Source organism: Euleptes europaea, chromosome 4 (assembly GCF_029931775.1).
Source record: "Euleptes europaea isolate rEulEur1 chromosome 4, rEulEur1.hap1, whole genome shotgun sequence".
Taxonomy (NCBI): Eukaryota; Metazoa; Chordata; class Lepidosauria; order Squamata; family Sphaerodactylidae; genus Euleptes; species Euleptes europaea.
Window position 1 is genome coordinate 81,710,870 of NC_079315.1, and position 26,335 is coordinate 81,737,204.

Consider the following 26,335-nt stretch of genomic DNA (forward strand, 5'->3'; position numbering starts at 1 on the left):
AGCAGCCATTTTCTCCAGGTGAACTGATCTCTATCGGTTGGAGATCAGTTGTAATAGCAGATCTCCAGCTAGTATCTGGAAGTAGGCAACCCTACACAAGCCCCACCAGGCAATGACCTTGCCCAGTGTCCTGGAACATGGGGCAGGTACCACACTGGGAAACAGCATTCAGAAGAGCTACAAATTTGGCTTCTGAGCCATTGAGTATCACTGACCAGTCTGTCCTGTCTTCGTTATTCTGCTCAGCTACGCAAAAAACAAAAAAAAACCAAGACACATCTGTCTATCAAATTGACTCTATGACATTTTATTAAAACAGCCTTAGGCATACAGGTTAATTAAAAAAAATTAGTCTGCAGTTGATGGAATATGTGCATCTAAGTTAGCGGGTTCAAATCTTGAGCCAGCAATTCAGCCACTGTAAGGAGTGACATTTACAAAAAAAACAAAACAAAAAAACTCCTTCTTGTTAATTGTCCAGTTTCAGTACACAACATTCTGCTACACAGCTGTATACAGCGTTTTTAGTGCAAAAGAAAATACAGCTATAAAAACGGGGACTGGAAAAAAGAAGATGGAGTTACTAAAGATGAGTGTCCGCTATGGGTATTCGTCTAAGCTCTACAATCTGGGAGTTAATCATGTTGCTTCCATCCTGGCTGCCGTGGCAGGAGTCGGTGTCGCTGATAGTGAGGCCTGCACCTGAAAGACAGAAAAGCAAGACGTCATTTGGGAGGGCGGCAGTCAGGAAGAGCAGCATCTCTTCTGCAGACCAAACCCACGGTCCTCTTTTTGTTTTATTTCAATATCCGCTCTCTTGTTTCTATTACAAATGTAGCTTTCATTCCTGGCCCAGATTTTTAGGTCTACAAACTGCTCTAAAAAAAACCAAAGGGGTTTTTTGGGCTTGCCTCTGTGAGTCTTTAATTCCGCAGTGTTTCCTACATGATGTTTTAAGGCTTGAGCTGATTTTACGAATAAGGAAAATGATTCTTGCTTAAAATGTATTATTCATAGTATGCGGTTGGAAGATGCCAAGTAATAGAATTCCCAGATTATCTGTTCCCAAATTTAAACCATTTCTAAATTGAATGAACTAGGCTGGCTTGCCCCCAGACAACACGGCAGACTGCAGTTTTATGAGTTTGTTTCAGGATTCTTTATTAAGAGCCTAGCCCTTCTTCACAGGGCTCATTGAAGGAGACTCTCAGCAGTTAAGCAGGCATGCAAATGATTGAAAAAATTGTTGTGTAAAATGCCCTAGCTATTCCTTATTCCAGTATATTAGCGGTCTAAAAATCCTAGCGGAAACAGCATTTGCTCTTTGTTTGCCTTTGACGAGGAAAACACTCTCTTCCTGTTTACTTCTTTGTGCATCTCACTCTCTTTCATGCCAAGAGTCTCCCCTTCTGGTATCTTCTTGGAACTCTGCAGCCTTTAATGAACACATGACATGTAACGCGCAAAAAACCTCCAGGATGTGAAAAGGAGATTAAGCATTTCAGTTACTCCTTCTGATTCTTCCCAAACTTCTTCCTCACTTTGCTCTCTAGGAGATTTATGCCTGTAAGGAAAACTCCTGCACAGGGGACAGGATCTCAAGGGATCATATCAGGGTTTACCATAACACCAGCGGTGATCCCGACTCTAGTAAGGTTGCCTTGAGGGAACGTGGCCGTGGTCTGCACCAACCAAAATGTTCCGTGAACTAGCCTTACACCAAGAAGAGGATTGGTTTGTCAAGGCAATGCCTCCAGGCATTTTCTCCACAGATATAAAGTTCAAGTAGCAACACGTCTGAGGATGACGGCATAAGCAGCTTGATTTTTTTTTTATGAACAAAAAAGCGAGTAGAAAACCCCTGCTCTGTCCTGCTGCCACTTCCAATTACTTCTGCATGTGGCATAGCCATAGAACTCTTGCCTGAGGATTCTGTGTTCTGGTCTCAGTAAAAGTAAATAAAGCATAAAAATTTGCCAACCTCTATTTGGGCATTTCAAGACTTGCAGAGTCTATTTATCAGAAGTGCAAGGAAGTGTAATTAAACATGCTAATGTCACAAGAGATTAATGCCAGACGTTACTTTCCAGTAAAACCAGTTACAAATTACCAAAGGCTAAAGATGTTTGATGGACTCGGCAAAGTTATTCCTGTTGCCAATTCATCAGCTTCAGGTCAGTTGTACCAGAAATAAATCTGGTCTCCCAGTCCTGAATATGCTGTGCTTGCAGAAGATCAATTGTTACCAATGTCTCACTTAGCAAATAATTTATGAACTGTTAATCAGTTGGAAATCTGGCATATTCCGTTTCATTCCACACATGCCCATAAAGTTAGTCAAGTTGTAGCCATCAGGCTTTTTGTCTTTTAAGTTTTAGGGTATGAAAATCTTCTGTTGGATCTCTAAAATGCTTTCAGGAGACGAGAAAGGAAATGCATAGCATGGAGGAACAAAACAGCGATGTGATGGTGAATGGGTGGTTTCCCAAAACAGAGATCTCTGGGATCAAGCCATTACCTGGAGCCATGCATGGGAAAGGGATGGTCTTCCAACCAAGCTAGATGACAGTGAAGAGTTATGGAGGCAGAATGGACTAATACTATGTGGAGGAAGATACACACCTAATTAAGTATATTACATAATCAGATGTCTATCTTTAAAAAGTAGATCTAGAGAAGGGGGTGGTTGTGTCTCCTGAGGAATAAAGCATAGGAGATCTGTTCATATGTCTTTCGGAAGACATACGTTAAACAGACCTACAGATGTTACCTGCATTTGTTCTACCTTGGCCACCACCATTTCTTCAACCTACATTTTTTAGCCTCACCAGAAGTATGCTGGCCTCAAATCCCATAGCTAGACCCCTTCCAGCTCCCTGTATAGTCCCTCAAAAAGTGACTGACAAATTTTTGTTGTCCTCTATTACTCTTTCTTTATTAATGGAACCATTCTGTTGCAGAAATGAAATTGATGTGTGTGTTAAGCGCCTCCAAGTCACTTCCGACTCATGGTGACCCTATGAATCAATGTCCTCCAAAACATCCTATTGTTAACAGCCTTGCTCAGGTCTTGCAAACTGAGCTTCCTTTATAGAGTCAACCCTTCTCACGTTGGGTCTTCCGCTTTTCCTGCTGCCTAGCATTATTGTCTTTTCCAGTGACTTTTGTCTTCTCATAATGTCACTAAAGTACGATAGCCACAATTTAGTCATTTTAGCTTCAAGGGCCAGTTCAGGTTTGATTTGATATAGAATCCACTTAATTGTTTTTGGGTTTTCTTGGCGGTCCACGGTAACCATAACACTCTCTTCCATCACCGCATTTCAAAGGAATCTACTTTCTTCCTGTCAGCTTTCTTCATTAGGTAAAGGTAAAGGTCCCCTGTGCAAGCACCGGGTCATTCTTGACCCACGGGGTGATGTCACATCCTGACATTTTCTAGGCAGACTTTGTTTACGGGGTGGTTTGCCAGTGTCTTCCCCAGTCATCTTCCCCTTTACCCCCAGCAATCTGGGTACTCATTTTACCGACTTCGGAAGGATGGAAGGCTGAGTCAACCTTGAGCCGGCTACCTGAAACCAACTTCCGTCAGGATTGAACTCAGATCGTGAGCAAAGCTTTGGACTGCAGTACTGCAGCTTATCACTCTGCGCCACGGGGCTCCTATTCTTCATTAGAGTGGTGTCTAAAATAATGGTACAGAGAAGGTCAAGGTGGACTGCTATGCTACAGCTTCATATATACTAAAAAAACAAAGAATTACAGTGAACTGACAAAATCTGCAATCTTCTGTTCATTATTAAGCAAACTGTTTTATCAGTAAAGAGGCTAATTTGTAGTAAAGAACTTTCCACTAGACTTTAAGAACTTCTGGATCTCCCCTAATGAAGGTCAGCTATGCTTCCCAGGTTATTTTCATCAGGCTGTACTTCTAGAAAGAAAGCTCTTGAGACTGGGCAGAAACACCCTAGGACCGAGATACTGAAGCCACCAGCACCTGGAAGGTGGGCATAAGAGTGGAAGACTAACATCTGAGATGTTCTCCACCATCACCTCTACTAGCTGACAGTTTCAGTGTTCTGCAAGGTCCCAACAGATGAAGCATTACTGGTAAAATTTAACCCTCCCCTCCAACCCACCCAATTGGGCCTCACCAATTTCTTTCATTTAACAATGTGAAATGTTTTAATTGTAAGCCACTTTGACAGCCAATCTAGCTGAAAAGCATAGTATATGAACATCATATGAATAAAATAATCTGATAAGATATTTTACAGACTTTGCATGACTCACAGCTGACTCCGAGAAACCTTTAAAGAAAGTATCTACATTTTTACATGGAGGCATGAATGAATTCCTGATTGAAGATGATTGCACAGTAACTTCCTTTACAGGCAGGTTACTTCAGAACTGGCTATTATGGACTTGTCTGAATTAAACGGCATCAGTCAACCTCAAGAAGCACAACAAATGGCAGGAGCAGCCGTTGCAATTATTTTTTACCTGATTTCACAGTAGAGTTATGGTGTGTTTAAATAACAAATTAAAGTAGATGGCTTTGGAAGGGTCAAAACCTTAAAATGGTCTCTCTTTATAGTAATTTCAATTCAATTTCTGATGTCAGAAATGAAAGCAACTTTAAAAAAAATGTTTGAATATAAACTGGATATCAGTCTCCATACAAAGCAGCTGTGTAAAGCAGTCAGTTTACAGATTGCTAAGGCTAGAAGCGTTTGCCACTGAAGTTCACAGGGCCAGCTTGTTCTTGTACAAAAACACTTTCCCTACGAGGAAAGGCTAAGGCATTTTGGATTTTTTAGTTTAGAGAAAAGACAACTAAAGGGGCCATGATAGAAACTTTTAGAATTTTTTTCCTCCCTGTATAATACTAGAACTCAGGGGCACCCAATTAAAATGATGGACAGCAGACTCAGGACAGATACCAGAAAGTTCTGTGGTACATGGCAAGTAAGTTTTAAGTTCCTCTCCCTCAGAGTCATTTTCCCAACCTGAAATGAGGCCGTTTTTTATTCCTTTGGACTATATCTACAGATCCAAATCAGTGTCCCTGAAAGGTTTTTAAAATATCACTGGGAAAGCCAAACACAGTCTGCCAGGAGACCCTCCCCTCACTGTCATAGGATGCAGTTGATGGCCAGTAGCTAAAATAGTTGTTTAAAAGGATCAAATTCATAGAGCTATGATGGCTAAATACAATGTCCCATGTTCAGAGGAAGAATTCATCTGAATACCAGTTGCTACAGGGCAAGGACAAGAAAGGCCACCCATGTCCTGTCTGCAGGCCTTCTGGGCCAATAGGGGCATCTGGTTGGCCACTGCTGGAAAGAGGATGCTGGATTAGATGAAACAATGGTGTGATCCAAGAAGGGCCCTGATATGTCCTCCAGGCACATCATGTCTTTATTGTCCTATGATTCATGAACATTTTTTAAATTATCTCTTACCAATAATGTTATCCCACCTTATCATCGTTATTTCTCTCACAGTCATAAAAAGGACACTTCAGGATCTAAAGCAGACATTGTTTCTTTCCCTTTGAACTAGAGTTCCAACTCAAAGTGCCTTGATGACAGCTTAGTTTGCAGAATGAGCAAGGTCCCCTGGTAGTGAGATCTGTTGTCTGAATGGTGTCATGAGTGCATGCCAATACTCAGTATACTTGTTATTCAATATTACATCTCAGACTGGACCAATTTCTATTTCCAATAGTATTCCTTTCTGGCAATAACATGGTTTTTCTTTGAGGCCCTGAGATGAGGACTGAATACATGAACACATGAAGCTGCCTTATACTCAATCAGACCCTTGGTCCATCGAAGTCAGTACTGTCTACTCAGACTGGCAGTAGCTCTCCAGGGTCTAGGTAAAGGTCTTTCATATCACCTGCCGGCCTAGTCCCTTTAACTGAAGTCGCCGGGGATTGAACCTTCTGCATGCCAAGCAGATGCTCTACTCTACCACAGCCCCTCCCCAGGAAGCCCCTGGCCAGGAAGACCACTGCTTAGATGTGAGAACTGATTTTTTAGTTGCAACGGTCCATGCAGTTATCTCCCATTGAAATCAAGCATGCATGCATTCCAGCATAGGCACATTGTAGCTAAGGGCACTCTGGAGGAGTTGGTTCACTGCAGCAACTTGCTATACTTGTAAAGTGAGTTTGAAATATCTCTAGGCAACTTTGTTTGGTTTTTTAGTCCAGATTATACAGAGGATGAAAAGAGAGCATTTCTTCAGGGCACTCATAATTTGACCCTTAGTTTAAATAGGGTTGTTTTCCAAAGAAGAGGCTATGCATTTAGGGACATGTACCTTTCACATGATCGAAGTAGGCAATTCTTTGGTTGCCACTTTATGCCTTGTTCAATGCTATTACTCCTATGCTGCCATATCTACATAAATTCGAGTCTTTTGAACAGAACCAGTTGGTGGAAGGGAGCTGATGACACATAGCAGTGCTGCTCAATTACCTGTATGTGAAGATGCACTTGGCCATGTTCAAGAGGAGAAAGTAGTATGTGAGCCAAGGATACATGCATAACCAGCTAAATGCAATGGCTGGGGTTATAATAACCCTTTTTAAAGCTGCCAGGATTACAATTATCATACGCAATGGACTCTGTGGGTTATCTACCAGTCTCTAATAGCAAGGAACCTAAACTTGGGCTTTTCTAGACAATGCTGCAGGATTCTTGCTCCCTTAACCACCATGCATCTTTCTGCCAGGAGTTTCTGCAATACACCATAGTCTGTGCATTGTTTATGAATCTTTCTAGCACTTACTGGTAGTAGCTTTCCTCATTTCTTCCTCAGTTGTGACTCTACCTTTTCCTACCTCAGTTGTGACCCCAGACTCATCACCTGACTCTCCTGATCCTGCAGTTGAACCCGTGAGTTCAGACTGGTTCCTCAGAATTGATTTCTATCTGTTTTTTGGACTATAAGACTTAAACTCCAAGTACCTAAGTTAGCAAGGAGGTACAATCACAGCTGATATATGTTTGTACTTCTGGTTCACTTGGTATTTCCTCCACACAAAAGTGAACAAATATGAACCTGAGGCTATTAGAGCAGAATATCTGGAAGCACCATTGCATGTATGAACTGAATCTAAGGGCCCATTCCTGAAAAATGGGCCCAAAGCCCTTAGGAGGCCGACTACGGCCTCCACCGGCGCAGGGGCCCACACAGCCAGCGCTCGGAAGGCGCACACCGGCGTGAGTGGCCCTAGCGCCGGCGTGCAGGGCTGGGTGCTGCTCCCAGACCACTGCCGCCTCGCGCCGGCCTCAGGAGGTATCCAGGCACCCCGGGAGGCGTTCCCAGAGCGTAATGACGCCGGCTGCGGGACAGGGCCTATGTTAGTCGGCCTCCCGAGCACTCTCAGCTCGGGAACACCCCCTTTTATTTTTGTGACGATACGCCAGCTTTTAGCTGGCATCTCTCCTGTGCAACCCTCATAGGGTTGCACGGGTTTTTGGCGCTGGGGTAGAGGCCTCTTTAGGAGGCAACGCCGCCAGTTTGCCTCTTAAGCCCGGTGAGGGCATTCCTTTCAGGAATGCGCTGTAAGAATACCATTTCCTTTATACATGCTAAAACTTAGCTCAAGTAGTTGAGAGAAAATCCATTAAATGCTCCATAATAGCTGAATAGCCTGACATTTGTTGAGTTAAGGCAAAACCTTAATGCTTTTAAAATTAAATTTGTTTTTATGCACTTTTAAAATGATTACCATGTTATCATTACGTGCATACAGAAAAGTTGTCACATCACAACTGACTTATGGCAACCCCAGCAGGGGCTTTCAAGACAAGTGAGAAGCAGAAGAGGTTTACCATTGCCTTCTTCTGCAGACTCTTCCTCAGAGGCCTCCCTTCCAAGTACCAACCCTGCTTAGCTTCCAGGATCTGACGAGATTGGGCTATACCATGCCCCCTTCCCTCCCACATATTAACTTTAGTACAGGGAATAAACATCTGTACTAAATCAACACTCATGCTCTAATTTGTACTGGCAGCCCAAATGCAATAGCAAAAAGCACACCCGATCTCCGGGGGCGGGGGGAACAGTTGCATTTGAAAGCGTGGCAAGCATGCTTCATAAAGAGATCACACTCACCTGTTTTTAAAGCAAATATTAGGTCATCAAATTCTTGTGATTCTTCATCAGCCACCAACGAGCTGTTACTGAACCCTCCAGGAGTTGTGAAGGCGCTGCCATTTTGTGGGCTCTGCTTGAAGACAGCACTGGCCTGACTGGGCGGCCTCAGCGATGCTCTCTCCCAGTCAGCTGGCATCTGTGGGGAAAAAATCAAGAAGCCTACACCTATTTCCAAAGGTGTAAATTGCAACCATCTGCATGAGGCCTTGCAAGGATTCCTCATCACCCCAGCACCTAAGCATTTCCGTGATGGTACTGATGCCCTAGTGGCTCCCTCAGTTAGGAATCCATCCTGACATTCTTCGTTTAATGAGTCATTGCATAGAAATACTTTGGCCTTGTTCACTTTACTGAGATGTCAAAGTCTCTTTCAAATACTGGGACTACAACAGGGCTGCCGAGAACCAGCATGGGCCTCCTTTCCCCTCATAATACCCAGATCTCACTCAAACTTAATAGAAAAGCAAACCATGTGACTTAGCCAGCTTTGTGGGCTCCAACAGTGATGAGCCCCCTCCCAATTATTTTTGTCTGCCTTGCCTTCCCGTCTATAAGAAAAATAAATCCCCAACCACACATCCCTAGTTTCTTCAAATAATTTCCCCAAACACAAAAAAGATCAAATTAAATTTCATCTCATAAGAACATAAGAAAGGCCCTGCTGAATCATACCAAGGTCCATCAAGTCCAGCAGTCTGTTCACACAGTGGCCAACCAGGTGCCTCTAGAAAGCCCACTAATCTTTGGATAGGTTATTTCCCCAGCACCCTTCACTACTCCATTAGGGCATAAAGCCAGTGTGTACCTAGGCAGTGTACAGACCATTCACTCAAAGGTGCCTTTCTGTTCACCGTTCAATGTATAACAAGGCAACATGTCACATACCTAATGGCTAGATCTACAGGAACCTGAAGAGGTAAAGTGGATAATTGATGTCAAACTGTGACCTGGTTTCCATGGATTCTATAACGAGTTAACACCCAAAAGCACTAGTGCACAAAGAGTGGTAAGTTTACAAAAACAATATTCAGCTTGCTAAATATATCCTTTAAACAAGCTTGCATCATTGCATGAAATAATTCTGCTTGCCTTTGATTTACAGGCACAAACTGTGAATAGGTACTGTTGTTGCTAAATAGCCAGCATGGTATAGTAGCTGGGTCTGGATTTGGTAATTCCTGGTTCAAATCCCTGCTCAGCTATGAAACTCACGGCCGTTTATGCATGGCTGTTTCCTCACAGTCACCCCACCAACTTCTTCGGGGCTTTGCTTTGATTATGCTTGCATATTACGACCGTCAGAGGTCGCCTAGCTCTCCCTGTGCGTTTCCGCAGGTTTTCCATGAGTTTTCTGAATGCTGGCTAAACACAAATCCAGAAAACACGGGGGGAAATGTGTGGAAACGTGCAGGGAGTGCAAGGCGATCTCTGATGGTCGGAAAATGCAAGCATAATCAAAGCAAAGCCCTGAAGACGTCAGTGGGATGACCGTGAGGAAACAGCTGTGCCTAAATGGCCACTGAGTTGTTCTGGCAGACTCCCGTTTCTTAAGCCTGTGCAGATGATTAACTTGTGGAGACAATCTACCCACAAAGAGGGACGTGAGATTGCTTCCACTGGTGCTTCACCCCGACCCCCACCCAACACTGACTGGCTCTTCCCTGCAGTCTCTGGGTATGTGTAGGCTCTATGCAGAACGGCCAGTCAGTGCATGGAGGTTGGGGCTGCTGGTGCAATCTTGCTTCCCTCTTCACAAATGTAATGATCCCCCACATGTCATTGTTCACATAGTGCTTTGGTCTAACAGATATCTGAAGAATGGTTATGAAGATAAAACAACTCTCTGAGGAAAGATGCAAATGCAATATAGGACATTCACCATTTACATGACTCTTTGAGAGTGTACTTATATCTAGTATTGCCTATAGAGGCCTACGTGACGGCCATGACCAGGACAGCGCATTTCCAGTTTGGGCTGATTTGCCAACTGCACTCCTTTCAAGAAGCTAAGGACTTGGCCACCACCCTTCATCCGCTCATCAACTTCTCGACTTGACTGCTTCAATGCATTGTACCAAAGTCTTCCGCAGGTTCAAAATGCAGAAGTGGAGCTAGCGGCAAGATGCATATAAGCTATGATTTACCTGCACTGGTTGCCAAACAGTTTTTGGCCTTTCAGACCCTGAGTCTGGGATGTCTGGGGGAGCGCCTTCTCCCACCTATCCCTCTTCCTACCTTGTAAGGAAAGATTAAGCAGAGAGCCAAATGTTCTGTTGCCATCATGGCCAACAGTGAGGGCTTTCACTTGAGCAGACCGTGGTGGCACTGGCATTATGAAGCTCCCTGTCATGAGCAATCCAGCAAGCCTGCTCCATTGGAGGCTTTAAGCCGACTGTGGAAAACTTTCTTCTTTTTTTGCAAGGCTTTAAGTGGTCTCTTGCTTTATACTATTTGTGGTTTTGATCATTTTGTATATGTTTCAGTTTTATTGTGAGCTGATTCAAGAGTCTATTATTCGGTGCAAAAGTAGCTCACAAATCTAAATATTTGCAAATAAGTAAGTGCTTTGCAGTATTCAGGACATTTGCCCTTCACCTTGTATATAACCTTGTGATGTTTCAGTCTTACCAATGGAGAGCTAACAGCAAGGGTGAAACTACACATTACACAGAACATCCCTTTCCCCATTGCCGTTCTTCAAACAGAGTCCATTCTCAAGTTGTTAGCCCCAGTAGGGGAAAAGGACAGATCCCTGTATTGTTAACCCCTTGCTCCATGGTCCTGATCTGAATGCCCCCCTTTTAATGTTAAAATAAACTTCGAGATATATGGCAATGGTCTTCTGTACAATCTATAGTTTGACCCTGAGAGATTCTGAATGGCTTGATGCTATATAATAAGCCTGTAGCAGAGATAAGGTTTTATACCCATATGTGTTAGACTATCCATTCGATAACACTGGAGCTCATATCTGTATTTCAGAGTTCATATATAAATGTATAAATACATCTGTTCTCTAAATGCGGAGGTAAAGTAATGCTGGTACCTCTTCCATAGCACTGATAAGGTTCTGAGTAGATTTGCTGATCTCTCCTCCTGCTGGGGGCATGCCACTGCCATGGGTGAAAAACGCAGAGCCCGAACTTGTATGTCCATTCATTTCAACTGTGTAACTTGCTTTTACAGGGCAGCACAGCTGGTTGTGTAGAATAAAATACACCACAAAGTCATAAAGGCCCTGGAAAGAAGGAAGTGGGTGATGAAAAAGTACGCATCCATGCACGGAACAAAGCAGCCTTGAATATCTTTAAGAAAACTGAGTCATGCAGACCAGCAGAACGTCTCCCACAATCTCAACTAAACCACCATTTGATGACTGTTAACATACATTAAAAAAAAAGAACAACCAAGAAAAGATGCCAAAGTAAATTACTGCCTTGGAAGGTAACAGCAAGGTAATGCCCCAAGGCTTCTATTAAGATAAATGGATATTTTAAAATTGCAGTTTTAACCCACCCAGCTATGAAGCACAGCCAAGAACAGAGCACAACAAAGATTCCTCTTCATCACAACAGCAAGAAAAAATGCTGAAGAATGCCTCCCAATGGGTGCAAGCCAGCAGGGATTTTATTCTCTTAGGTACCCTTTTTTTAAATTGATTTTTTTTTGCCTCCCTATTTAATGCCATGAAAATATTGGCTGATGCCAAATTTAAGTTTAAAATTAAATTCTTCAAGCTGACCACATCTGAATCCTGGCTCATCTTTACGCATTTAACAAATATGTTGTGTGTGTATGTGCCTTAAATTCTACTCGTTTTATACCTTTGACCACACTAGGGCTGTCGATTCGGTTTGTCCCGAACCGAAAAACAGCCAAATTCCCCCTGATTTGATGGTTTTTAGTTCGGATGGAACCGAATTCAAAAAAGGCGGGAAAACGGGGAGCCGAATTCTGCGAGTTTGGGGTGTTCGGTGAATAAATTCGGCAAATTTGGGGTTCGGCGCAGCAGCATAACAGTCAGTAAGCAGCATTCTCCCCCGGCCAATCTGTGGCCAAGCTGGGTCTTCTTCTGGCCAATCAGTCGCGATTGAGTGCATGAGCCTGGCTGCTGCGCGGCCTGGCCGGGGAGAGAAAGAGAGAGTATCTGTTTGTGTGAGAGAGAAATCCCCGTGGGGGGTGCTTGTGCACATTTGCTCCTTTCCGTGGCTGCAGGGGGCACATTTTGGGAGGTACAGCCCCCAAACTTTCAGCGTAGCTTCAGAGGACCCTTCTTGCAAGAATCCCCAAGTTTTGTAAAGATTGGATCAGCGGAGGCTGAGATATGGGCCCCGAAAGGGGTCCCCCTTAATGTGCATTTTTATTCCATTTACAGCACACATTCGCTCCTTTCCATGGCTGCAGGGGGCACATTTTTTGGGGGTACAGCCCCCAAACTTTCAGCGTAGCTTCAGAGGAGCTTTCTTGAAAGAATCCCCAAGTTTTGTAAAAATTGGATCAGCGGGGGCTGAGATATGCCCCCCCCTTTCCCTATTGGGATGAATGGGATCAGCCGATCCTGTGTGCATCTCGACAGCGGCAAATCCAAGGCAAAACCTCCCGTGCTTAAATGGAACCATATTGGATTACCCAGTCCTCCAAGTTCCTCCTGATGGAACAGAAGACATCCACAGTAAGACCCCTTTTGGGGCTTTAATCTATAATTTTTCTCCTGTGTGTGTGTGTGTGGGGGGGGAAGCAGAGTCTCTGTGTGTGTGGGGAGGAAGCAGTTTCTGTGGGTGGGTGGGGGGAAGCCAAAGGGGGCTTTTGCCAGTTCTGTCTGGTGTGTGTGTGCCCCCTCGAGTCTCTCTCTCCCTGGTTTGAGGGGGGGGGCTTCAGTAGTGTGTCCTCAGGTTTTCCCTCATTCATAAGATCGGTTAGGTCTATTTTGATGCTTGCTCAAAAATTGTTTTCAAATTGTGACTTAAAGAATGCATTTGCCTGGTCCCGAGTCCGATGCAAAAGGGGAAATCCCACCCCCTCCTGCTCCTTATGCTTAGCTAGCATGCCTCTGTCCCTTTCCATGGTTTGCAAACTCCCAGGCATCAGGTGTTGCTTTGCATGGTTGCAAAGGTGTTGCTTTGCAAGGTTGTGTTTCTTTGCATGGTTTGCAAACTTTTTCTGTCCCTTTCCATGGTTTGCAAACTCCCAGGCGTCAGGTGTTGCTTTGCTTGGTTGCAAACGTTATGGTTTGCATAGTTGTGTTGCTTTGCATGGTTTGCAAACTTCTTCGCACCTGCCCCGCCCTTGCTCCCCGCAGCTCAGCTGTTTGTCGGGGCTGGGAGCTTTGAGTGGGCGGCAAGCTCTGCTAATTGCAAATGCACATTAAGGAGGGGGGACCCCTTTCGGGGCCCATATCTCAGCCCCCGCTGATCCAATCTTTACAAAACTTGGGGGTTATTGCAAGAAGGGTCCTTTGAAGCTACGCTGAAAATTTGGGACCTCTACCCCCCCAAATGCCCCCCAAAGCCGCAGAAAGTTGCGGTTGTGATTTTAATGGCTTTATTCGGCCGAATTTCCCCCCGAACTCCGGACCTCATGCCGAATTGCACGGACCCGAAGCGGGGGAGTTCGGACTTCGGCATTTCCCAAATAAAAACGGGCCGAATTTTGCCGAATCTGAATTTTACCGAATTTTTTTTCAAACAGCCCTAGACCACACCATGCGTGCCACGTGTGTTCAAATGGTCCTCATGGTGTTTAAGATGGATAAGAGCTGTGTCTGTGGTTCGTGTGCTGTTCATCCAGCTGTTTTCTGACAGTCTGCTAAGAGGAAGGAGGAAAACATTGAGCTCCCCTCTCCTAGCTCTAACTCTCTGTATGGCTCTAAGGCAGACAGCATAACTGCTTTGTCAATACCCTTTCACAATCTTGGCTGATTCATGATCTGGTCAGGTATTGTTTTTTCAACCAGGCAGACTATGGGCTTGTATACATGGTAATATTTTGGTCAACAGGAGCAAGTCTCCCACTCGTCCCGTCCCTGCATCTGTATCATAAGACTGATACAACAGAAATGCAGGATGGATATCCTTAGATTTACCAACGTTCAGGTGGGGCCTGGAGATCTCCCAGAATTACAACTCATCTTCAGATCAGTGCCCCTAGAGGAAATGGCTGCTTTGGCAGGTGGATTCTCCATCCTCCTCAGGATCCATCCACAAATCTCTAGGAATTTCCCAATCCAGAGTTGTTCTTGCCATAAGCAACCGTCTGTTTACTCTGTTTTTATTTTTTTTTAAATGCAAATAGACAATGTACAGTCTGGGAGAACAAGAAGTAACCTTGACCATGGAACAAAGGTAAGCACTAAAAGAAACCTGGTGGGGAAAACACATTTTAATTTTTTTTCCAAAACAATATCACAATTATATGAAAATGGCTGGAGGGGATCTTGGCATCAGCGAAGTTAGGGAAATGTATCCAACAAGTGTCCTAAATGGTAGCAGAACCATGTTTCATACACACCATTTCAACAGCCTTGTAGCACTAACAAAGTGCAAGGTTTGCAATGAAGCAGCAGCACCGGGTTAGTGTTTGAGTGGAAGATTTCCTACACAGGTGATACGTATAAGAAAGCCATTCCCAACACCTGCAACTCAAGGATTACAAGTATAGCACTATTCTTCAAAAACTCTGTATTTAGATGAGCCCTTCAGCATGATGTTTACTCATGTCATGGACTGAGGATGTCCACGGCATACAGGCCATTCAACAAAAACGGCTGGCCCATGATGAGTGCTGTAGACAACATCTTGTGATTTAGCATTATATCAATTTCCACTGAAGATAATTCTCTTATACTCCCCATCTCCCCAATGTTGACCCAAAGAGGCTTATGATGTTCTCCTCTCCTTCATTTTATCCTTACAACCCTGTGAGATAGGTTAGGCTGAGAGTATGTGACTGGCCCAAGGTCACCTAGCAAGTTTCCATGGCAGAGTGGGGATTCAAACCTGGGTCTCCCGGATCCTAGTCCGACACACTAACCTTCCTCAAATTTCACCACAAAATCTCCAGGAATTTCCCAACTTCGAGCTGGCAATCCTAGGCTTGGTCCCAATGATTCCTCCATCAAAGGCCAAAAATAGGCCTGGAAAGGGCCCTGCCCCCTCCTCCTGCCTTTTACTGACAGAACCAAGCCTGGAATCTGTGGTTGCCTAACAATGTCCACTGAGGGAATTTGTTGCTTAAAGCTACGGGTGCTCCTTTTATAATTTTCGGGTTGTTTAAACTCCCCAATTTATTTTTTTAAGTTTCAGTTTTTCTGCAAACCTGGGGCATTGTTCAGGTTTGTAGAAAGGTTTGTCTTGCCCATTCACAGCTCCAGTCACTGGAATTAAGTATCCTCAGGTTTGGCTGACTTGGCTATTAGTATATAGATTATTTTGCTTCTTACTGCCCTCAGGTCTTCAGAAAACAATGAGACTAAATAACAATGACATTAAATAACACATGGCACTTCAAAGGTAACCAGAGGCATGGAACTGGTAACTGAGCAAATAAATAGAAAACAAACTTTCATCTTACTGCTTAGACATGGGAATTCCAAATGTATTTTACTCTGAATATGAAAAAAGCCTGGGCCCACCCAGGTTACACTTGCAGGCAAACCCACCCTTCCAGCCCTATTTCATCAGATAACAGCTCTTTCAGTCCTAGGGGACTGCTGGAAAACATTCATCATGTACATTTTTTGAACCATGCAGATAACTGAGAACCTAGCTGACAACTAGGTAGCGATCATTCAAATAAGAACACTTTTCACCGCACTGGGCTTCCCTTTGTTGGTGGATTACTTGACTATTTCTTGAATCGGTTATGAGCTTATTTGGGGGTGGGGGAGACATTTTCCTAAGTGTGACAGAATACAGTCATGTTCTCTAAGGGACTCTTGCAGCACTTGCAAAAAGAGTTCTAAGTAGCAGAAGAGATCCAGAAAGAAGCCATGGGGTTGCATTTGCTTCTGTCTTCCAATTCTGTGTGGCTAAAGCACTACTGGTCTCCCTTGGGATATGTCTCTCTGAATAAGGGACAGAAAGTCATTGGCTGGATTGGACTGGAATTCGATTCAGTGAGCAGTCTGAACTAGGGCGGAAGGGATCTGATTCTATTACAAAAGCCAATCTTATCAGATTTTGCAATCTGCCCTGTCTCAGCTATTTGTGTTTTAGTAAAGAGGATGACTTCTACATAACTTTGCCTGTTTGTTACTCTCTGCCATTTTGTTGCCGAATAGCCAAAAAGTATCCCATGACTGACTGCAGCTGCTTTAGCTGTATAAAAGCCCACCAATGAGATCCAACCGTCTGGCCTAATCCCCAGAGCGCCCAAAATTGATGTACCACCGAATCATCCCCAGACAGAACAAATACCACAGCCACTCTGGTAATCAGGGACCTGCAAAGTCAACTTTGCTTTTTATCATACCTGTGTGCTTATACTAGATAAAGCTCCACCAAAACATAAGGGTCAATTTGCCCTGCACAGTATGTCCCTCTGAAATAAAAAAGTGAACAGAATCTATTTATTTTTCTTATTGGTTTCGGTATTCTCAACCTCCAGCTTATGCTCAGACATTTATGAATATCTTTCAAAAATTATTGGCAAAGGAGCAACAGCGACCAAGTCTTGATGGATCGTGGCATAAATTTACAGTTCATGGACTCATATCCACAAATGTCCTTGACTAAAGCAAATACTGGTTCTTTCTCCCTCTTTTTGCTTTGAAGTGTTACATGACAATTTAATGTTGTATTTTTAACACTGAAAATTTAAATTAAAAACAGGCAGACTTCAGGCAACCCACACTTTTTTCTCTGTTGTTATTTTTCTTAGTTTTGCACTCACTGTGTGAAAGCTGCACCTATGGAAAGAGGATTACTACAATGTTGAATGTGACAGAACTTGCAAATTTAAGCCAGCCATTCCACAAAATATTATTAGAGACCTGTTACCAGAGGCTTAGACCAATCCTGAGCATATACACAAGACAGCAGCCTTTGATTCTAAACCCACCCCTTTGGCCTGGAAGCGAACCAACTACATTTGTTAAATTGTACTTCCTCCAACAGGTCTTATTCTTAGTCCATTTAATCTCACTGATCATCATGTGAGAATCACTGAGCTAAAGAATTTTATATACATAATATACAAATACATTATCACTGTACAAGAGAACTGTCTTAAAGCTGACTCAGATGCAGACTGCAAGAGAAGCACTACATATAGGGTGTCCAGGTCCCTCTTCGCCACCGGCAGAAGATTTTGGGGGGCGGGGCCTGAAGAGGGCAAGGTTTGGGATGGGGAGGGACTTCAATGCCATACAGTCCAATTGCCAAAGCAGCCATTTTCTCCAGATGAACTGATCTCTATCGGCTGGAGATCAGTTGTAATAGCAGATCTCCAGCTAGTACCTGGAGGTTGGCATCCCTAACTGCATATCAGAAAGAGGGGAGTTAATTAGATGGTGTAGGTCATAAGAGCTAATATACACAGATTTCTGGATTTAAGAAGCCTGAACATCAGGAGCTTCAAAATCAAAGGACTTCCAAACCTAGAGGCACTTTCCTGAGTAACACGAATAAAAAGAATCACGTTGTCTTTGAACAGGGTAGGGTGTAAAAGGCCTCTGGCGATTGGGGTAAGTTGCCAAACTTCTTAAATAAAGATGAACCAAAACAAGAACATACTGGATGTTAATAAAGAGGGAACTTCAGAAGATCTATAGGGATTTTTTTGCAGGAGCCATGGTGAGAGATTGTGGGTCAGAAGTTCCATGGAATAAGCAAGTTCCTGGACTTGCTTAAAGCCTTGATGGGGGGTGAGGGGAATCATTACCTTGTCAAGATAAAAATGTATTGGGAACCTGAAAGTGAAAAATTGCACTCCAGGTTTCACTCTTATTTAGAAAACTCTCAGGACAATAATGCGCAGCCTCTCTCCAGTTTCATCTGCAAGCAAATGTCTTTTCACTTTGGACCATCTTTTTATGCACTCTGGCTGGTAAAGCAACACACTTTAGTATGATGAGATTTAATGGCAAGCTGACTGATCAGCAAGGAGCAAGAGGTCACAAACCTGAATGTGGACTTGGGGTTTCCCTTTGGTCTTGAAAGTGGGACAAGCAAGATATAAAGGGTTTTCAGTCTCACATTTCTTTTTGAAAATTTAAAACAAATAGGACTCCTCCAGAATCATAAAAACGAACAAATTTATTTCTATTGCATAAGCTGTTGTGGACTACAGCCCACTTCATCAGATGCATGGAGTGACTCTTCACTAAGCACATATAGGCACATGTGTATGTGTTAAGTTGTAGAAGCAAAATTGAAAATGGCAAGAGGAACACTACGAGGTGCAATTATGTAAAATTCAAATACAATCTTGAAAAATACAGAGACATATGATAGCTGTAATTGGCAGTCTTCCTAGATCTGCTAAGCTGGTTAACACCTGTAATGACTGAGAAATCCCAAGTGCTTGGGAGATGGTATCTAACTTTCTAATTGATCCCCCCCACACCTGGCTTTCCACTGCCAGGCCGCTTCTGGCAACAGGTATGCAGCTATATTTGGTTCCTCAGCATCAAGGCACTGTTTGCATTCCTGACAGTGCAGTCCTAAGCACAGTTAAACCATTCTAAATCCTTTGAATTAAACTGACTTTGAAGAGTATAACTCTGCTTAGGATGGCACTGTTAGTGTGCGTCATTCACGTGATCTTTCTTCCTCCCAACCAGTGACTTCTTTCGTGGCTGTGACCTGATAAATGTAGCCGATGTGCTCTACGTTGCAGCCACTTTTTAATTTTGAGTGAGATCAGATAACCAAAGTACAATGGGTGTGAAAGTAGTCATAATATTTTAGGAGCCAGTTTGGATATGTTTTCACCACATTCGGTCTAATCCATGTATCTTCTCTCCAGAGATGAACCCTAACAAACCTCAGTTGAACACTGAAAAAATAGCTTTGCAAATTTTCAGCCAAAGAACAGTAGATGATGCCAAAAACTGACACCTATGATGTCCTCAAGAAACCTCTCCTCCCCCTTCCCTGGAGCAGATTCTTTCTGAATGTTTCCATTTTTGAAATCAACAAGGCAAAGAATGGACAGATACATGAACATGTGGTTCTTAGAAAGTGGTCAGCAATCTGGGCAAAAACGCATGGGAGATTTTGCCTGGGATTTGCTGCTCTCTAAATGCACATTTTCCCCAGCCAAACTCAAAAATAAGCCCTGATGCTGAGTTTTGAGAATTTGGATGGGGGAAATGTGCATCTAGAGAGCGGCAAATCCAAGGCAAAACCTCCCATGCGTTTTCGCCCAGTGTGAGAGGAGACCAGAAAGCAGAACATCATTCACATTATAAAGCTGTGTTTATGTTGCACTTGAGGGATCCACTGTAAATTCTCCTTCTTTATTACATCTGTTTTCGCACTAAATAGTTCTGGGAGGACTCTAGAAAACTGTACACCTAATTCAACGTCTCACCAATGGTGGTGTAAACTCCTGCCTTCACCTGTTCTCAGCATGAGCAAAGAAAAGGCATTCCTTTGGTGTTTTGGAAATAAAAACAACCGGTATATTAGAATATCAAATGGAACAATAAATAAATACAAGAGAGTATTCCTTGTTTTGTTGAAGTCTTTGGAACTTGATTTTATACACTAAAGCTCCCCCCCCCACCCAATTTTTATAATTTTGCCCCATTGTTCACCTCTCCCTGGAAAACCATCAATCAATCAATCAATCAATCATCGTAAGAAATTATTTAAAAGTAGCACGTGGACATTTAAAAATAAAAACCCTACAGCTGCTTTAGAGTCTGCCCACTTTAGACAAAGCCATACATTTTTTACTTGTTCCTAATGTGGAATTGCTCTCTTTCTTTTGAGGGGAGGGGGATAATTCCTAGCACGAATGGCAGTGCTGATTGGAATGGCTAATTGCAAATATCCAGAATTAGGGGCCAGCCCAAAAGATTCTTAGTAACGATGCCCAAATGCGCTATAATGATGCTGTAAACCTGGAATTTCAAAACACAGGCTTGTTCTTATCTTATTTGTCTTTTGATGGCTGTACAGCTTCTCCAAAATCATGATAGTATCCCTAAAAGAAAAGGGGTATGGGATTTGGTCAAGAAAAATCAATCAAATCGAGAAAGACTGAGATCAGCTCAGGACTAGGAGGTGACTGAAAAGCCAGTCTCCCTCAGTTCTACATCTGTAAAAAAAATCTCACAGGCTTACTATTTCAAAGGGAAAAGACCTCCAAATATTAATAACTATGTAGTTATTTACAGTGAGATCCTCAGGTGTCATATGAATTATGGACTCACCCCTGGTGTCCAGAATTGGGTCACAAAAAATTCCTACAAGTTGTAAAGTGCCTTTAATAGGAAGATGTTGCTGTTGCTATGATTTTTCCCTTGAAAGATGAAAGCAAAGGCAAACTGAACAACAAGCACGAGACAAGCCTTTCATACCTTTGATTTTGGTGAGTTTGAGGAAGTAGAACCACCAAAATAATTTCTCATTCTGTTACTGTGGAAACCATTCTGTCTGACTGGGTACTCCAAGTCAAGTTTAATTTAAAGCCACCAATGAAGAAGATGGAACTCAGGAAAAGACAATTCAAGGATTGGGTTGATTCTCATGCTATAGTTCCCAGGAAGGAATCCATTAGACATGCTTATGTATGGCACTAGTTATTTGCAAGGATCATTGCATGAGAAAGCTGCTCATCCCAGGACTGCTCTGATCATGTGGAAAATCTCCACATCAGTGCTACACATTCCTTGGAGCCACTCACAAAGAGACTCTCAAAAAGAGAAGCTTTAGCATTGCATCTCCTTTGTGAATCTAACACAACCTCATAGAAGCAATTTTAGTAGTTACCATAACATGTGACTCAGCCTTGCTAGAGGATCTCTCTGCTGCCCCAGTAGTCACTATCGTTGTGACAGAGGAAACCTACATGATAAAGCGTCTCATATCTGGCAGTCACTGTATGTGGAGTTGTCTCTCTACGGGTTAATGTACCAGGTAGACAGGCCCTCAGAATTTGGTTTGTGTTTTGAAATACAAAATCCCTTTTAATTTGGAATTGCAATGACATGAATACCAATTTTTTTTTCTTCCTGACATACAATCTGACGATGTTCTGCCTTTCCTCATTGATACTGATATGATATTGGAAGGTCTCACAAGCTCATAGTCCTTTAACTCATTTAGCCCTTCAAGACTACAGCCACTGACAGTCCACCCTGGGGCTTACAACAGTGTTTGGCTGATGGACTGTGCTGCAAGAAGTTGACTTGAAAGTAGATACATCCCACCTTGACCTGGCATGTTTCTCCTCCAATATATCTCTGTTCCTCAGTGCTCCATTCCTTGCAGTCACATACAAATGCACACATACACACAAAAGCAGCACAGAAATAGATGGTCAACAGGAAGTGAAATGTCCTAGTGTAGGCATACCCTTATTAATTGTCAAAGGCACATACTTGATGCTGCTGTCTACTGTGTCAATTCTGATACAGATGAGCTATTTTGCCTGATTTGGAAGAAAGTAGTTAAGGGGATTATGGTAATGATAGCAGAGGTGGCGGGAAGAGGCAAAGTGTCACAAATCACACCATAAGAACATAAGAAAGGCCATGCTGGATCAGACCAAGGTCCATCAAGGCCAGCAGTCTGTTCACATAGTGGCCAACCAGGTGTCTGAAAGCCCACAAACAAGACAACTGCAGCATAATTGTTCTGCCTGTGTTCCAAAGCACCTATTATATTAGGCATGTTCCTCTGATCCTGGAGAGAATAGATATGCATCTTGACTAGTATCTATTTTTACTAGTAGCCATGAATACCCCTCTTCTCCATGAACATGTGCACTCCCCTCTTAAAGCCTTCCAAGTTGGCAGCCATCACCACATCCTGGGGCAGGGAGTTCCACAATTGAACTATGCATTGTATGAAGAAATACTTCCTTTTATCTATTTTGAATCTGTCACTCTCCAGCTTTAGCAGATGACCCCATGTTCTAGTATTATGAGAGAGAGAAAAGCTTCTCCCTGTCCACTCTCTCCATACCATGCATAATTTTATAGACCTCTATCATGTCTCCCCTTAACCACCTCCTTTCTAAGCTAAACAGTTTCCCATAGGGCAGTTGCTGTAGTCCCCTGATCATTTCGATTGCTCTTTTCTGCACCTTCTCAAGTTCTGCAATATCCTTTTTTAGGTGTGGTGACCAGAACTGTATACAGTATTCCAAGTGTGGTCTCACCATAGATTTGTACAAGGGCAGTATGATATCAGCAGTTTTATTCTCTATTCCTCATCTAATTATGGCCAGCATGGAATTTGCCTTGTTCACAGCAGCTGCACACTGGGTTGACATTTTCATCGAGCTATCCACTACCACCCCAAGATCCCTTTCTTGGTCGGTTACTACCAACATTGATCCCATCAGCGTATATGTGAAGTTGGGATATTTTGCTCCAATATGCATCACTTTACGCTTGCTCACACTGAATCTCATTTGCCATTTTAATACCCACTCCTCTAGTTTGAAGAGATCCTTTTGGTGCTCTTCACAGTATGATTTTATTTTAACCACCCTAAATAATTTGGTGTCTTCTGCAAACTTGACCACCTTGCTGTTCACCCCCAACTCCAGGTCATTGATGAACTGGTTGAAAATGATCCTGATTGTGTCCTGGCCTTTCAGGCAGTGTTAATTATGGACTTCTCCCAGGTGAGCCTCCTTCTCATTAAGATCTTCTCCGGAGAACCTGATTCAGATTTCCCATAGGGGCACAGAGCAGGTCTTTCCAGAGTACAGTACAGGCACTGGAAAAACAAGCTACATCAATTTGTAACTCTGAATGTCAACAAAAAGTTTTGACATTCCATCAAGTTAGGACTTTGAGGAATATTAGATATTTACAGCGCACAACATCCTAAATTCATTGAAGTTAATGGGTTTAACTTGGAAGGGTGTAATCGGTTTAGGATTGCATTGTTAGTGTTTTACTTTGGATTTTTATTTAGTATGGCTTTAACTACAAGGTTAGGTATTTCTGCATTCATATGGTTTTATTGTTGTATTAGATTATTTTAATAGCAATATTGATTTATTATTAAATCTGACAGGGAATTGCCTTGATTTTTTTTAAAATCTGGTATAACAACTGTACAAGTAAAATACTATATAACTAAGTTTAAGTGCATTAAAATGTGTGCTAATACTCTATGCTAATTAATATCTGAGAATCAAAAAAGGGAGGGAAAGCTGTTTTCCTTGGAAATTAAGGACCATCTTTAGCTAGCATCAAAATTAACTGATCCCAGATCAGAACGTTAATGAAATACATTGGCCCTTTTATAAAAATACAATATCTAATTTTATTTTTGTTTTACTCTATACCCCACTTTCCCCTTCAGTAACATTCTCATCTACTCCATTTTGTCCTCACAACAACAACCATGTGAAGTAGGTAGGCTAACAGTGTGTGAGTGGCCTAAGGTCACCCAGCAAACTTCTATGAAGGGGGGGGGGGTTCAGACGTGGGTTTCCCAGATCCTAGACCAACACACTAACCACTACACACCACTACCTCTAATTGTCATATAAATGTCAAAAATTTCATTTGATTGCTAGGAAATCACTGTGCCCCATTTGTCTTTGTGATCAAGGAAGTCAGTAATCACACCATCTAGGAAATCACTGTGATCAAAAACTACTGATTTGTCCTTGTGATACTTAAATTGTATTGCACAGCTCTCTACATCATCCTTTGTGCCTCACATGCATATGATGTATCCAGTTTACATTGATCCTCCTCTGTGCAAGCACCGGGTCACTCCTGTCCCATGGGGTGACGTCACATCCTGACATTTACTAGGAAGACTTTTGTTTATGGGGTGGTTTGCCAGTGCCTTCCCCAGTCATCTTCCCTTTACTCCCAGCAAGCTGGGTACTCATTTTACCAACCTCGGAAGGATGGAAGGCTGAGTCAACCTTGAGCCTTGAAGATTAATCAAAACATCTTTTATACACTCAATTCCATATCGACACCGATAAGGTTTATTTACCAGCCACATCGATTGAAAAACAATGTAATGCTACAGATGTAATGACAAATGATGATTTGCAATTATGTGAATGAGAAGGATTCGGGCTCATGTGATCCCTCCCCTATCCCCTTTCTTCCCTTGCATTGGTTATTGGATGTCCCTTTCTGTTGATCATATTGACTTAGACTGTATAATCTGCCTTGAGTCTCAGTGAGAAAGATGGGCTATTAATGATGTAAATAAATAAAGGGAGAGGACTTGATTTCCAGGAAGTCATAGTCCTACCGTCTCTTACTTTAGAAAGCAAGCAATGATCAGTGTATGTTTCTAGCCATCAGGATTAATGTGATTTGCTTTTTATCCTTCCATCTTTCCAGGAAGTAAGAGTTTTGGTATCCTCATCAGAGACCATGTCAGGGAGACCCAAGTGCCTTAACAGAGACAGCTATCACATTATACTTTAGCCTTGTAAGGCATGAGTTGCTTCCTACTTCCCCTTCAAAAAAGCACAGAAAGAGCAAAGGGGGGGGGGGAATCAAGGTGGCTTTTAAGCTTGCCTTTCATGCGTCTGCCACTAAAATTTTCCATGTTGCTGTGGCAACAGCAAAACAATAATTGTGAAGCTATAAACCACTAATATACTAATGGTACAAGCTGACTTGGAGTTTCCCCCTTTTTTTAAATTCAGCTGCCCTTTGTCAAGGCAAACAAGGAACACGACATTTGGTTCAAAAATAAATAAAACACAATGATCTTTCAATTGTGATGTGCTCCAACCTCATAGTTGCACAATTCTTTTTCAGACACAAATTATTTTTGGTTGCAAACCCACATTTGGTGGGAGAACTGTTTCCCAACAGACCTCTTCTTAAGTAGACCTCTTCAGAGACTGTATCTTGCTACAGGCAATTTCTTTTGTGTGGGTGTGTGACGGGAGTAATCTCTCCTTTAGCGGCAATAAGACTTCATCCAATGGGCTTTGCAGACATGCTCCGTATCTTTAGTGCACCCATCTGCTCCGGTGAAACAAGTGAATTAGGTTGGCCACAGCACGGACAAAAAAATATCCTGCCCCTTCAACAAAGTTTATTGAAATGTTATTTATGTGGTGTTTTTTACCTCCATGCCATGAAAGACTCCAACTGGCCTGAATGACCCCTACTCCCATGTGAACCTATCTAACCATTCTGGCCATCTTCGGAGGCCCTGCTGTGGGTGCCCCATCTATCTGAGGCTAGATGGGTGGCAACCCGAGAAAGGGATTTCTCGGTCATGGTGCTGAAAGTTTGGAAATCTCTCCACAGGGTGATTTGTCTGTTTTCCTCTATTGTTGTCTACTGCCAGTGGGTGAAGACCTTTCTGTTTGGTTTGGGCCTCCGTTACTAACTCTTAGTAGCCCTCCTTCCTGTTTGTGTTTTTATGTGTATGTATTATGTTTCATTTTATACACACACACACATATAGGTAAAAACATTTTAAAATGTTTTAATGTCTCTAATATTTTAACATTTTGCTTTAATGTTCACCACCTTGGGGGCCCTGAATTGGGTGGAAAGGTGGCACAGAAATATTTTGAATCAATCGATCAATCAATAATAAATTTCTACACATTACAATTATATAAAAAGGAAAGGGCATTTTTTGTCCAGGATGTTGGGAGCCCTTAATGTAAGCCAGAGCAAACGCACACTGGACATACCAGTGAAAAGAGCCAACTAGGATAGTGCACAGCATTTAAATATGAAGCTGCCTTTGTCAGGCCATTGGTCCATGTGATCAAGTATTTTAGGATGTACACTGAAATGTTACTCAGATCTTTGGGACACTTTTCATTATAATATATATATTATTATCACATCTGTTCAGATTTTCCCTCCATTTTTTATTTGTTTCCATTTGCTTCAATAGGAAACAGGCTTCCACCAGTAACTTCCAGTTTTAGGAGGCACTGTCTCAGTTTTAGAGGCAACTGAAACTCTCACTTGCTGAGTGGGAATAGGGACCCACTTTGACAACCCTGACATATGAATTCTTCC

General features: G+C 42.6%; 1 protein-coding gene across 1 annotated transcript in view; it reads right to left on the reverse strand.

Annotated features, from left to right (window-relative positions):
- Positions 1-567: 567 nt before the first annotated feature.
- Positions 568-26,335, reverse strand: part of ADGRV1 (adhesion G protein-coupled receptor V1) — a 321,712-nt gene continuing 295,944 nt past the window's right edge. Inside the window, exons 88-90 of the mRNA XM_056849141.1 lie at positions 11,222-11,413; positions 8,134-8,311; positions 568-702 (exon numbers count right to left, since the gene is read on the reverse strand). Of these exons, the coding sequence (XP_056705119.1) occupies positions 584-702; positions 8,134-8,311; positions 11,222-11,413 (489 nt within the window). The 3' untranslated portion in view covers positions 568-583. The remainder of the gene's footprint in view (positions 703-8,133; positions 8,312-11,221; positions 11,414-26,335) is intronic.